The sequence below is a fragment of the Schistocerca americana genome, chromosome X, assembly GCF_021461395.2.
Source record: "Schistocerca americana isolate TAMUIC-IGC-003095 chromosome X, iqSchAmer2.1, whole genome shotgun sequence".
Classification (NCBI taxonomy): domain Eukaryota; kingdom Metazoa; phylum Arthropoda; class Insecta; order Orthoptera; family Acrididae; genus Schistocerca; species Schistocerca americana.
This window is the reverse complement of record NC_060130.1, coordinates 847,075,851-847,088,351: the sequence shown is the minus strand read 5'-3', so window position 1 is coordinate 847,088,351 and position 12,501 is coordinate 847,075,851. Positions and strand designations below refer to the sequence as shown.

Below are 12,501 nucleotides of genomic sequence, written 5' to 3'. Positions count from 1 at the left end.
TACTGTTTTCAATTTTTTCCTTATTTCTGACTGCAATTTATCACAGGATTTCTCTTGTTCTCATCTATGTTATTATTTGCAAGGAATTTTTCAGTTTCTTTTTTTTTATTTTTTTATTTTTTTTTATCTAGTCATAATTGCAAAATATGACAGCAGCATTCCCTTTGTCAGTTCTCGTAACTACAGTCCTTTCCATTTTTAATTTGTGATTCAGACTTTTAAGTGCTTTTATATGTTTTGCATTATTATGTTTATAACAGATTGCTTTGGGCATATGTTTGTTAGCTTTTGCTGCCATGTCCTTTTGTTTAAATTTATTGATTTTGGCTACGTAACGTGCAACTTTTACTTCTAGATTTTTTTAAATGCCTGGGATCAATTTCGGAGTATTACTAAAATATAGACACTTATTCAGAAGATTCATTTCATTATCTGTATTTTTATGTTCATGAGTGTGACTATCCTGCCCAAAAATTGGTGTCTCACTTCCTATTTTCTGTCTACTATTTGTCTCCAGATATTTAGAATCTGGTGTCTACAGCATCAACTGCCAAGACTGAAAAGCTTTAGATTGGTTGGACAGGAAGAAGTTTCAAGACTCATTTTAGGACAATTATTGACCCTACTGGAGGAAATGGAAATTTACAAACACAGAAAATGTCATTTGGGATTACTTCTGAATGAACAGAATAAGTTTAAGTTGAAAGCTTATTTTGATATATTCAGAAACCTGCTAGTTTGGGCAGTTTTGCATGCCACAGCAGCTCAGCATGGGGTTGTGTGCACTGACCAGCAGCAAAGAGACTAGACCTTCTTCTGCAAGTTCTGTGACAGGAAAACAAAAACTTCTTAGAGAGAAACCACAAGGCATTGCTACTGAGATTCCACTCTGAATGTGTCGTCAACTAGTGAGATTTTAATTAATAGTCTTCGCCTTGTTAATTATCTTATAATTTTCATTTATGTTTAATTGTTTCACTGGAAATTTTCAACTTGTACAGAGTGCGTTCCATAATTAATGCGACCAATTTTTTTCTGCACCAATGGTACACCACAGCGTGTTTTAACCAGCTGGGCTAAGTGGAGGGGGGGTGTTAGCTTCAAAACGCTATTTGTCTCATTCGGCTTCGAGCTGCCAGAGGGTCAAGACATGCATTTCCCTCCACCCCGTTTTGAGTTTACGTAACACGGCACAATGGATCATTCTGTAAAGCAACGGTACGCTATCAAATTTTTTGTTTAACTTGGGAAGTCCGCCACCGAAACGTTTCCATTACTTCACCATGCCTTTGGGACTGATTGCTTGTCCAAATCACATGATTTCCAATGGCACAAGTCATTCATGGAGGGCCGAGAGGAGATCACTGATGAACCTCGCAGTGGACAGCCATCAACCGCACGAGTCGACGATAATGTGACGCATGTGCACGATTGATTGAACTCTGACAGACGGCTGATCCTTCAATTGATAGCTCAAACTCTAAACATGTCAAAAACAACCGTGATCTGCCTTGTAACCCAAGATTTGAACATGAGAAAGGTGTGTGCAAAACTCATCCCAAAAGTGTTGACCGGCGAAACAAGCACATGCGAGTGCTTCAGTGCCGAGAAATATTGGAAATGTGTGAAAATGGTCCTCATTTTTTAAACTCAGTTATCACTGGTGATGAGTCATGGATTTTTTAGTATGACCGTGAGACAAAAAGGCAGAATACAGAGTGGCAAACCCCATCGTCGCCCCATCCCAAGAAGGCACGCATGAGCAAGTCCAGGATCAAAACCATGCTCATTGTCTTCTTTGAGATCAAAGGCATTGCCCACCACAAATTCGTTCCTACCAGTACTACAGTGAACTCAGTTTTCAGCTTGGAAGTGCTCAAAAGACTGAAAAAGGAGTGTCTCGCACTGCCGAAGCGACATCAAGGACATGTGGAAAGTTCACCACAACAGCGCGCCGAGTCACAGGGCCTTCATTGTCTTCGACTTTCTGGCCAGGACCAAGACCCCATTGGTTCCCCAGCCTCCCTACAGTCCTGACCTGGCTCTTGCTAACTTTTTTTTCTTTCCTTGGTTAAAAGGAGTCATGAAAGGAAAACATTGGGACACGATTGAAAGCATCCAGGCACATGTTACATCAGCTCTAAAGGACATTCCGGAAAAGGCATTCCAGGATGCCTTCCAAGCATGGAAACACTGCCTTCAGAAGTCTATCGATGCAAGAGGGTGCTATTTTGAAAATTTTTGATTACTTGTAGGAATATATTCAATAAATGATTTTTTATGAATTTGGTCACATTACTTACGGAACGCACCTTGTACATGTGATCAAAAGTACTGGACACTTGGCTGAAAATTACTTACAAGTTCATGGCGGCCTCCCTTCAATATGGTGTTGGCCCAACATTAGCTTTTTCAACAGCTTCCACTCTTGCAGGCATACGTTCAACTAGGTGCTTGAAGGTTTCTTGGAGAATGGCAGCCCATTCTTCACACAGTGCTGCATTAAGGAGAGGTAACAATGTCAGTCGGTGAGGCCTGGCACGAAGTCGGCGTTCCAAAACATCCCAAAAGTGTTCTATAGGATTCAGAACACAACTCTGTGCAGGCCAGTCTATTACTGGGATACTATTGTCATGTAACCACTCTGCCACAGGCCATGCATTATGAACAGGTGCTTGATTGTGTTGAAAGATGTAATCATCGTCCCCAAATTGCTCCTCAACAGGGGGAAGCAAGAAGGTGCTTAAAACATCAGTCTAGTCCTGTACTGTGATAGTGCCATGCAAAACAACAAGGGGTGCAAGCCCCCTCCATGAAAAACATGACCACAGCATAATACAAGTGCCTCCGAATTTTAGTGTTGGCACTACACACGCTGGCAGATGACGTTCACTGGGCATTCGCCATACCCACACCTTGCCATCGGATCGCCACATTGTGTACCGTGATTCATCACTTCACACAGTGTCTTTCCACTGTTCAGTTAACCAACGCTTACTCTCCTTACATAAGCGAGGCGTCGTTTAGCATTTACTGGCGTGATGTGTGGCTTATGAGCAGCTGCTCGACCATGAATTCCAAATTTTCTCACTCCCCACCTAACTGTCATAGTACTTGCAGTGGCTCCTGATGCACTTTGGAATTCCTACAAGACGGTCTGGATAGATATCTGCCTATTACACATTACGACCCTCTTCAACTGTCGGCTGTCTTTGTCAGTCAACAGATGAGATCAGCCTGTATGCTTTTGTGCTGTATATGTCTATTCACATTTCCACTTCACTATCACATCAAAAACAGTGGACCTGGGGATGTTTTGGAGTGTGGAAACCTCAGGTATGGATGTATGACACAAGTGACACCCAATCACCTGACCGTGTTTGAAGTCCGTGAATTCTGCGGAGCACCCCATTCTGCTCTCTCACGATGTCTAATGACTACTGAGGCCACTGATATGAATTACCTGGCAGTAGGTGGCAGCACAATGCACGAAATATGAAAAACGTGTGTTTTTGGTTGTGTCCGGATACTTTTGATCACATAGTGTACTTCTAACCTTTTTATTCTGAATCTTACACTGTTTTGTGTTATTTAATATGCTGGACTAGGAGCTTCCTATTATTACTTTTTACACATTTCATGTGGAATTTAAGTATGGATTTTACTTCCACATATTGAATGTCAGTTCATGTTTTATTGTCACACACTCGTTTTGCCATATGTAATACTTTTAATTATGAATTGTATATTGTACTTTAATTACTCAATTCATAATACTGGTTACTCGTGTAGCATTAGTGTCCTCGTCTGGCTTCAAGTTATTTGTATACATACAGAATGCACTCGGGCCATTACCAGCACTTATTATGTACCTAGATGTGTCATATGATGTTGACACATCAAAATATTTTTATGGTATACTTGTATGTTAATCTCATTAGTATATATTTTATTGTTGTAGGAATTGCTTCAGCTAACTGAACTTAGGTTGTTACTCCACAGTTTAATTCTATTTTTAACAGACCTGCAGATGGTAATGGTCAAAACTGGTAATTGTGAACTGTACATTTTACGTGATCAAGCTAGACCTTCACTAATAAACTGCCATAACATGATCATGGATTCATTTACAGATATTATGTCTTTAACTGACAATTACTTCTTCCACTTTTTTGTCTGGGTTTCTATGAGCAAAATATGATTTATAATTAACATAATTTTACAACTAAGTGAGAGTTTACAATCATTATTCATAAGAGACACCGTACTACATGCTTTTGTTATTACTTTGTACAAAAGTAAGACTTAAGTTTAAATAATCGCAGATCAACTCCTGGTATCACTATGAGCAGACTTAACTTCCATTTAATAGGGAAAATAAGATCACATACTGCAATGAGTAAAATGCTGGTGAACCTATTTTGCATGACACATTTCAGAGATTAGTCTCATCACCACATACGTATCTCTCATATGTACCTACCACATAAGTATCTCTCATATGTACCTCATGAAACTAACACAATACAGCATACCAGTTTCCAGAATACGGTGTGTTCTTAAGCTACTGTGTTCAACAGTCATAGCAGACTTAGCCTACAAAGTATAGTTTCAAATCAAGTTCTGAGTGACTGACAATGTTATAACTACAGTTCAGAGAGCATATGGCAATACAACCAATTCAACATACACAATACCATATCATTTATATCACTAGCACATAGAAAGCTCTGACCAAAATAACGTACACAACACAATAAAGAAAGCCTAAAAGTGATAATATTAATCGACATAGTGAACAGTACCTCAAAGAAATACCACAAAGTGTTTCTCATCCATAAAATATATTTTTTTCAGCTAGGTAATGAAGATTGGTCCCTATGTTATGGACTAAATGATAATATACTTATTTTCATCAAAACTTAAATATCAAAGTCAGACTTACAGGGAAAAAATGTAAATAATATTAGTACAAACCGTGAGTTTGTTCTCTGTAAGAGCTTGTAGGAAGTGAGAAGCTCGATCTTTATTGTGATGTGGCAGCCCACAATAAACATTATGAGACTCTGTGGGAGTTGTCACAGTTGTAGAACTAGTGCTTCTCGCTTCTCCTTTTTCTTCCTCATATGGATTAGAAGGACGCAAATCCTGCGGTCCTGCTCTCAAAAAGGGTGCATTAAGCCATCGTTGAGCATCATCTTCTGCAGGTTGCAGTGGTGTGCTTAAGAAAAGTCTGTGGGCATGAAGACCGAGGATATACCCGACGCTTCTTTCTACATCCATCAATGGTAAAACAACATTATTTATGTCAGAAACCTGAAAATATAGATTGTATAAAGATGATGATGCAAAATAATACGCATTGTCAAATTATGAGGCTTATCAAATGCTTATAAAACCTGCAGTAACTCCTGGTCAGGTTCCATGTAATAACCAATTAGGAAGGATGAAATGGCTTCCTTAGCTGACTGCGAATGACACACTGAATCAATTGCTTGAGTAATATCACGGCCAGAATATTTTGTAAATAAGTTGCTTCCACACTGAGAGAGAGACCTATAAAATTTAAAATTAATTGATATATTCAACAAACAGACCAAAAATGAAAAACAATTCATCTAAAATACTTCAAAGAAATAAGCAGCAATGAGTTATATTATCCACATATTGTAATTATATTTCTGAAAACCTACAAATTTCTGATTGACATGGGGCTGTGGTTACATCAACCTCTTCTCTTTACCCTTTCTCCAGAGCTGGTATTCAAGCAGCATAGCACAAGAGCTTCTATAGAGCTTCGGAGTTATGAAGGGAAACAAGCGACAAGTTGAAATTTTGAGTTTATCCATTGAGAGCGACGGGTCTGCATCACTGATAATTCATGACCAAAGAATTGGCAGGGATCCATGTATAAGACGCATCGTAGCACACAATTTTATTTTATCACAAATGTTCTTAATTCACTTGAAATCAATTATAAAATTAATATGAATGGATGTAAAATCCAAGATAAAATATAAGTGCATTCTGTAGCAAGTTCATTTAGTAAGGAAGAGAGCTCAATAAATGCAATGACCCAGATTCTAAATGAAAGGCGTCGTGTATTCCAGAGCAGCTGACTGTTAAAATTCTGAAAGTGTATGTTATAGTAACAGTAGAGCAACATACTACTTCCTCCTACATGTCTCGCAACTGACCGTAACAAGAAAATCAGAAAAATCAGAACACATGTAGAAGCTTACTGATAGTCTTTGTTCCCATCTACCATTTGCATAGGGAACAGGGAAGGGAAGAAATAGCCTATAGTGGTACCAGAATCATCCTCTGCCATACCCTGTAACGTGGCTCGCACCGTATAGATGTACATGTGTATAAAGCCAGATGTCTACTCAACAGTTAGAAGGGGCTGAGCAAAACACAGACATGTAGAAAGATGGACAACTGCTTAGAAGACACCCCTTCACACACACACACACACACACACACACACACACACACACACAAACAAACAAACAAACAAACAAACTGTTCATGTGTATGTGAGCTCTGAATCAGATTTTCTGTCCAAAATCTATGCATTTTTACATGCCTGGACATTTCTCAACCTATTCTCAAAACATCAGTTTGGTAGACACTAAATATAATTGAAGTTTGCGTTATTTCGGAAACATTTGATTTTATTTCTCTTTGCAGTTCCATACGTAACAAATCAAAAGATCTGTTTACATTACTTACTTAGCTAGTTTAACTTATGTAACTAGCATGTAAATAAATAAAAACGAAATTAAAATTAAAAAATGGAAGTTTGAGAGCTAAGAAAATGTTCCATTCATTCAATCAGTGGCAAAGTATGTCTAGCAAATCCTCTGCATCTGTAACTAGCAATTCCATCACATCTGCATATTGTACACGAATAACATTATTATTGACTTTCCATCTCACATAACCCCACCCTTGTGAACTCCCTATAACCCCCTTTTTCCTCAATAAATAATACTTGAGAAATTGCTTCCCTTCACATTTTGAGCCTGAAGTGGGAATTTTGTAAGTAATTCATGCCCAGGTTCTGCTAATGCTACACTGTTCAGGCTGCCTTGATGGGCTTCAAGTGTCTACCCAGTTTCAGAGCACACACACACGGTCTTAGAATTTACAGGTATAAATGAATAGCATGTTTTATAGGATCACATCAACACCTTATGGAATAGTTTTCACATTCCCTGCAGCATTTGGTAGATTGCAGTATTTTTTTCAGTAATTATGTCATTTTTGGTTGATGATGAAGTGAGTGCATTGGATTATGAAGAGTGGGGGGTGGGAATCATTAAATTTGATGTACTTCACATTTTAATTTATTTGTTTTAATATTTTTACTGTGACTTTTTCTCAAATTTAAAGAAAGCTTCTACGGGGCAATTTTTTTAGCAGGTGCATATTATACTTTTAACAGATCAAAGAAGTTTCTCCCTTTCAAATACATCTTTATAGATAAAGAAAGAAATATGAATACTTAAAATATGGTTTAAATTCCACGAATTACGTCATTTGCAAGCTACAAAGCTCCACTCTTATGTAGCTTATATAGCCACACACCTTGTTTGAATAAACACACTCACAAACAACTTAATTAGAAACTGTTGCTACGTCAAACAGTGAGCACTACTACTGCGATAGTGAATGGAAGAGTTTTGCATGTCATATGACTGGGCGTAGCACTACTTGTGCTAGTTATTAATGAAACAGTGGAGTACAGAATGAGTAAGACACACAACATCAGTGCATCTGATAACAAGTGTCCACCATATGGGAAAATCCATCTTCAAGGTCACACAGGCACTCTGCTATTCAAATGGAACTATGCCAAGGGTATAAAATGAGTGCCTCAATTTGTGGAAAAATGCTGCTGCCAGAGCCAGCTGCCATCAGAAATAATGTGTTGATCACAGGGAAGTAAGGGAGATTAAGATTTGATGTCCTGTTAATGATGAGGTCATTATAGGAGGATAACCTCAGATTGGAGAAGACTGGGGAAGGAAATAAACCATGCATAGTCCAATGGAACCATCTCAGCTTTTGCTTTAAGGGTTTGGGGAAACCATAGAAAAATCAAATCTGGGAGGTCAAAGAGAAATTTGCACCTCTGTCCTCCTAAATGTGAACTTATTGTTTTAGGACTGTTCAACCTTCCTCAGTTTGATTACAGGGGTTGTTGCCAATTATCACAGATTGTAACAGTAGGCAGACAACCCACACTGCAGCATAAAACCCAGCAATTCATTTCTAGGCAACACCACCTCCCCATAAGTGTACTCTGCTCCCTGGATGCTGCAGGGGTCAAAGATAAATGTGGCTGCAGGAACACAGCCATGCAACCTTAGAGCATAGAAGGAGGTCACCTGGACTGATGATTTGTAGTGAAAGTTGGCAATCACTGATGATAGGGTGTGAGTATATTGAAAACTACATGAGGTGATGTATTTCAACTGCCAAATGGCCACTTTTAAAGCAGGTGGTGCTGGTGTTCTTGTGTGGAGAATTATTAACAATAGGGATCCCAGGACAGATCCTTGGGGCAAGCCTCTTGTAGCGTATAGGAATCCAGAGCTCATATCGTTAAAGTGGACCTTCTGCTTCTTATTGTCGAGACACGATGCTATAAGAGTGAGCTCTGTATCTCGAATGCCATAGCACCTCAGTTTATCAATTAGAATCAGATGGCTCACACAGTCAAATGCCTTGCCTTGCTCAGGTCAATTAGCAAGGCATCAACAAATGACTATTGCCTAAACGACATTTTCAACAGCCTTCATTGTTGATGAGTTTTCCCTGATGCCATACTGAGTGTCAGAGTTCCAAAGAAGGTGAAATGTTTATAAATTAGTTGATATATGTAACATTCTATTTTCAAAGGTATTGGTACAAGAGAAATGGGATAGTAGTTATCAACACATGACTTCTTGTTTACGTAGAGGGACAACTAATGTTATCTTTAACTGGGTCAGAAAAAACTACTTATACAAAATCCAATTTGTTAGTACACAAAGCAGTTGCAATATAATGCCCACTGTCCTTTTAATAACAAAATTTGACAGGCTATACAAGTTTAGCGATTTCGAGTTGCTGAATTTTGCTGTAGCTACTGCAACATCAGTGAATGTACAGGTTTCAGGCTTGTTGTGTGATATGAGTAACTTTATTTTTTATGCCTATTTATTAATGCCTGACTTATGGTTCTCATTTCATTGAGCTGGGTGTTCTTTGTTATCTGAATTAATAAAGAACTTATTCATTTCGTCAAGTGCGATACTGGTAGTATCACAAGTGGCTCTACTAGTGTTACACAGTTCTGATTTGATAAATCTACAAGCAGCCTTTGTTTTGCACTTGCTGGATATAGTTATCATTTACCATTTATTTCTGTTATATAATTTCTAATCTGTATCTCTTCTTCAGTTGAAAGTACTGAAGCCTGTCTTCTTCACTGTTCTTTGATCTGTTGTAGAGACTGATGACTTGTGTTCTTAATTTTTTGAGGTCAAGTGTCAACCATCACTGTAAACTTCTATGATAACTTTTTCTTGGTTTCCCCTTATGTCTTTTAAATACTTTAGGATAGCACTTATTACCTATATTGGAAACAAGAATGACAAAGCTGCTAAAGGCTTCATCAACATTTGTAAATTGAGACATGAAGTTGAACCATTCTATCGCACACCTGTCATCTGGAAACACTGATATGAGTATCATTAACAATTCTAATGTATTTGGGTTGTTCACATTGGTCTGTGTGATTTTTTCCAGCAATTTTAATCATAGTACTTCATGATCTGGAGGACACACATAATTAAAGAGCCTTCTTTTATCCATATATCTTTCTGCATTTGTTACAACATTGTGAAGAGATGATAAATTATCTTGTTGGCTTGTTACTTGCACAAAACAAATTGTGTAACTGGAGGACATTAAGCAAGTGCAAGGGTTTAGTTACTGTAACCTTAGCGTCAATATTAATATCCCCAACCTTGAAAATTTTATGTTAATTGTATTTTTGCAAATGGGAGAGTGTTCCATCTTGTACCTCTGTAAAGACATCAAGGAATACGGTATTCACACACTACAATAAGTTTGGAGCCTGACAATAATACAGCAACTGCCTCAAATAGACTCTCAATGCAGAAATTATTGATGTCAAGATTAGTGTATTTTGCTGAAAGATCATTGCTAACATATATCGACGTACCACCATAGTTGTTCAGACTAGTTATACGCAAAAATAGCTTGATAGCTTGTACAAATATAATTGATTCTCATTTTGCCAATGTTCATTAATATGTAGAATTGAGGTCTTTCTTTCTTTCAGTAGAATACTAAGATCATCTACCTTATTTTTTACAGATCTGATGCTGTCATGCAAAAATATCATGGAGTTATTACAAGATAGTGAGAGGTCTGTGCTGTTTGAATGCAATTCACTTTGTACTGTACTTTGCCAACACAGTCTCCACCCTTCCCAAATAAGTTTTGTGGCGAGATTGTTGATCGCATCCTAACATTATTTTCTGTGTATTTAGTATGTAGGCTTGTTTACTATTATACAAACCCCTTTCTTGATTACTATATGTTTACCCAGTCCATTTAAATGTAAACCATGCTCAGTATAAAATCTGCATGCTATACCATTTACATTTATCATACTACCATTTCTGAAGTGTTCACATATATTTTCGAACTGTTGGTTTACTGCACTTATTTCTTGGTGACCACAGTGGCAGATCATAACGGTGTGGAATGTTGAAAACTACGACACTGGTATGTGTCAGCAGACCCAAACATTTCTTCATTTCCTGAGTGGCTACGGATGTTTCATTATTATAAACATCATTCGAGTCTCTGAATGGCGTAATGAAACCATTGGGAGACAGCATATCTATTTCTGATGGTTTTGCAAGTTTATTAATCTCTGAAAATGCCACACCAGGCTTCATGAATGCTGTTAGGTGTCTCAAGTCAATTGTTTCTGAGTGTTTACATAGAAGCACTTCTGTATTATGTAAATACATTGTACTTTCTTATATAATACATCACACTTTATGGCCGTCTATAGAAAGTAATTCTAAAAAGTTGGAACAGATTGCAGATCAATCTCTCTTCTGGGCAGTAACACTGAAATAGGCGATGTTAACATTTCAAAACTAAACATCTCTCTTATACTGTTATGAAGTAACAGCTTAATTGAAAATCAGGTACTATAAAGAAAACTATTCACTGAACTTATTCTGTTTTGCAAGGTTGTTATGCTACAGTATGGTGGATACTAAAAGCACATAGGACCATTTATTTTAGTTTTCATCATTTTTTCCTCTACTCTCACAGCTTCTTCAGATATTGAAGACAAATGTGTTTACTAGGAACTTTTTCCATACTCACCCAAAATCCTGAATATCATACACTTTTTTGTCAATGACAATCCATAAGCCACCATCACGATTATGGTTTTCCAAGTCAGCTTTTCTGATAAGAGCTAGATCCTCATGACATCTCTGTGCAGTAAGAGAATTTTCTGGAACTGTAAATAAAAATGAATTATATATTAGTCATAAAAAATTTATCTTAAACACCTGCATTATAAAGTAAGTAACAGTGCATACCAATTATTCCTGGCCAGGACAGATCTTCTCCATCTTCTTTATCAAACCCAGGTGTAAACCGATTAAATTTATCAAGTGTATCTAGTAATGGTATTAATGTCTGTGTCCAGTTTACATGCAGAAGAAGCAATGGCATTTCCAGTTCGAGGAGGATAAGGCACACCAGAAGCTCCGGAAGAAGAACGTCTGTTGAACAGCACACAGCTATTGCAGTACACAATCCAAAAACTTCTTAATTATACAACGAGTTTCAAAAGAAAATAAAGAAATATTGTAGTGTTACTACAACTGTAGTCCCGTGATGTCCAAGAACCAGATCCACCAGAATAAATTTATATATTATCTTGCAGCTAGTGTGAGCCCCAATATTATGTCACAATATGACAGTTTCTAATTTTATGAAGAACATTCAATGTGTTGGCAACCTCTAATGTTATGATAAGGATGTAACATGGGAGATGAAGATCAGTTAAACTGACTTTTGAGCTCCATTACTTTAGCACAACACTTGTAGTAGACAACTTGTAGGTTATACAGCACACTAACTGTCATGCACCCACAGGATGTCATTCAAGGTGTATGTTATCCGGACACCAATTACTGCAGTACGAATAACTGACACGTTACATTAAAATTTCTGGGCATATCTCACAGTCACATAGCTGCCCAAAAGGAGTAAACAAATCAATAAAATGGATGTCAAAATTGATTTCAGGAACATTTTTGTGCATTATTTGCTCAGAATCAATAACCCTCATTCTAGTTCCAAGTTTACGCCATCCACATTCTTTTATGGTTGGGGACACTGTGTTGTGTAACCTTGCTTTCGATCCAGAGGGAAAATGGAGCATCT

The 12,501-nt window shown here is 37.6% G+C and overlaps 1 protein-coding gene across 1 annotated transcript in view; it reads right to left on the bottom strand.

Annotated features, from left to right (window-relative positions):
• LOC124556600 (E3 ubiquitin-protein ligase HERC2) overlaps window positions 1–12,501 on the bottom strand; it is an 832,907-nt gene that overhangs the window by 558,977 nt on the left and 261,429 nt on the right. Inside the window, exons 23-26 of the mRNA XM_047130567.1 lie at window positions 11,649–11,834; window positions 11,428–11,566; window positions 5,400–5,556; window positions 4,978–5,316 (exon numbers count right to left, since the gene is read on the bottom strand). Of these exons, the coding sequence (XP_046986523.1) occupies window positions 4,978–5,316; window positions 5,400–5,556; window positions 11,428–11,566; window positions 11,649–11,834 (821 nt within the window). The remainder of the gene's footprint in view (window positions 1–4,977; window positions 5,317–5,399; window positions 5,557–11,427; window positions 11,567–11,648; window positions 11,835–12,501) is intronic.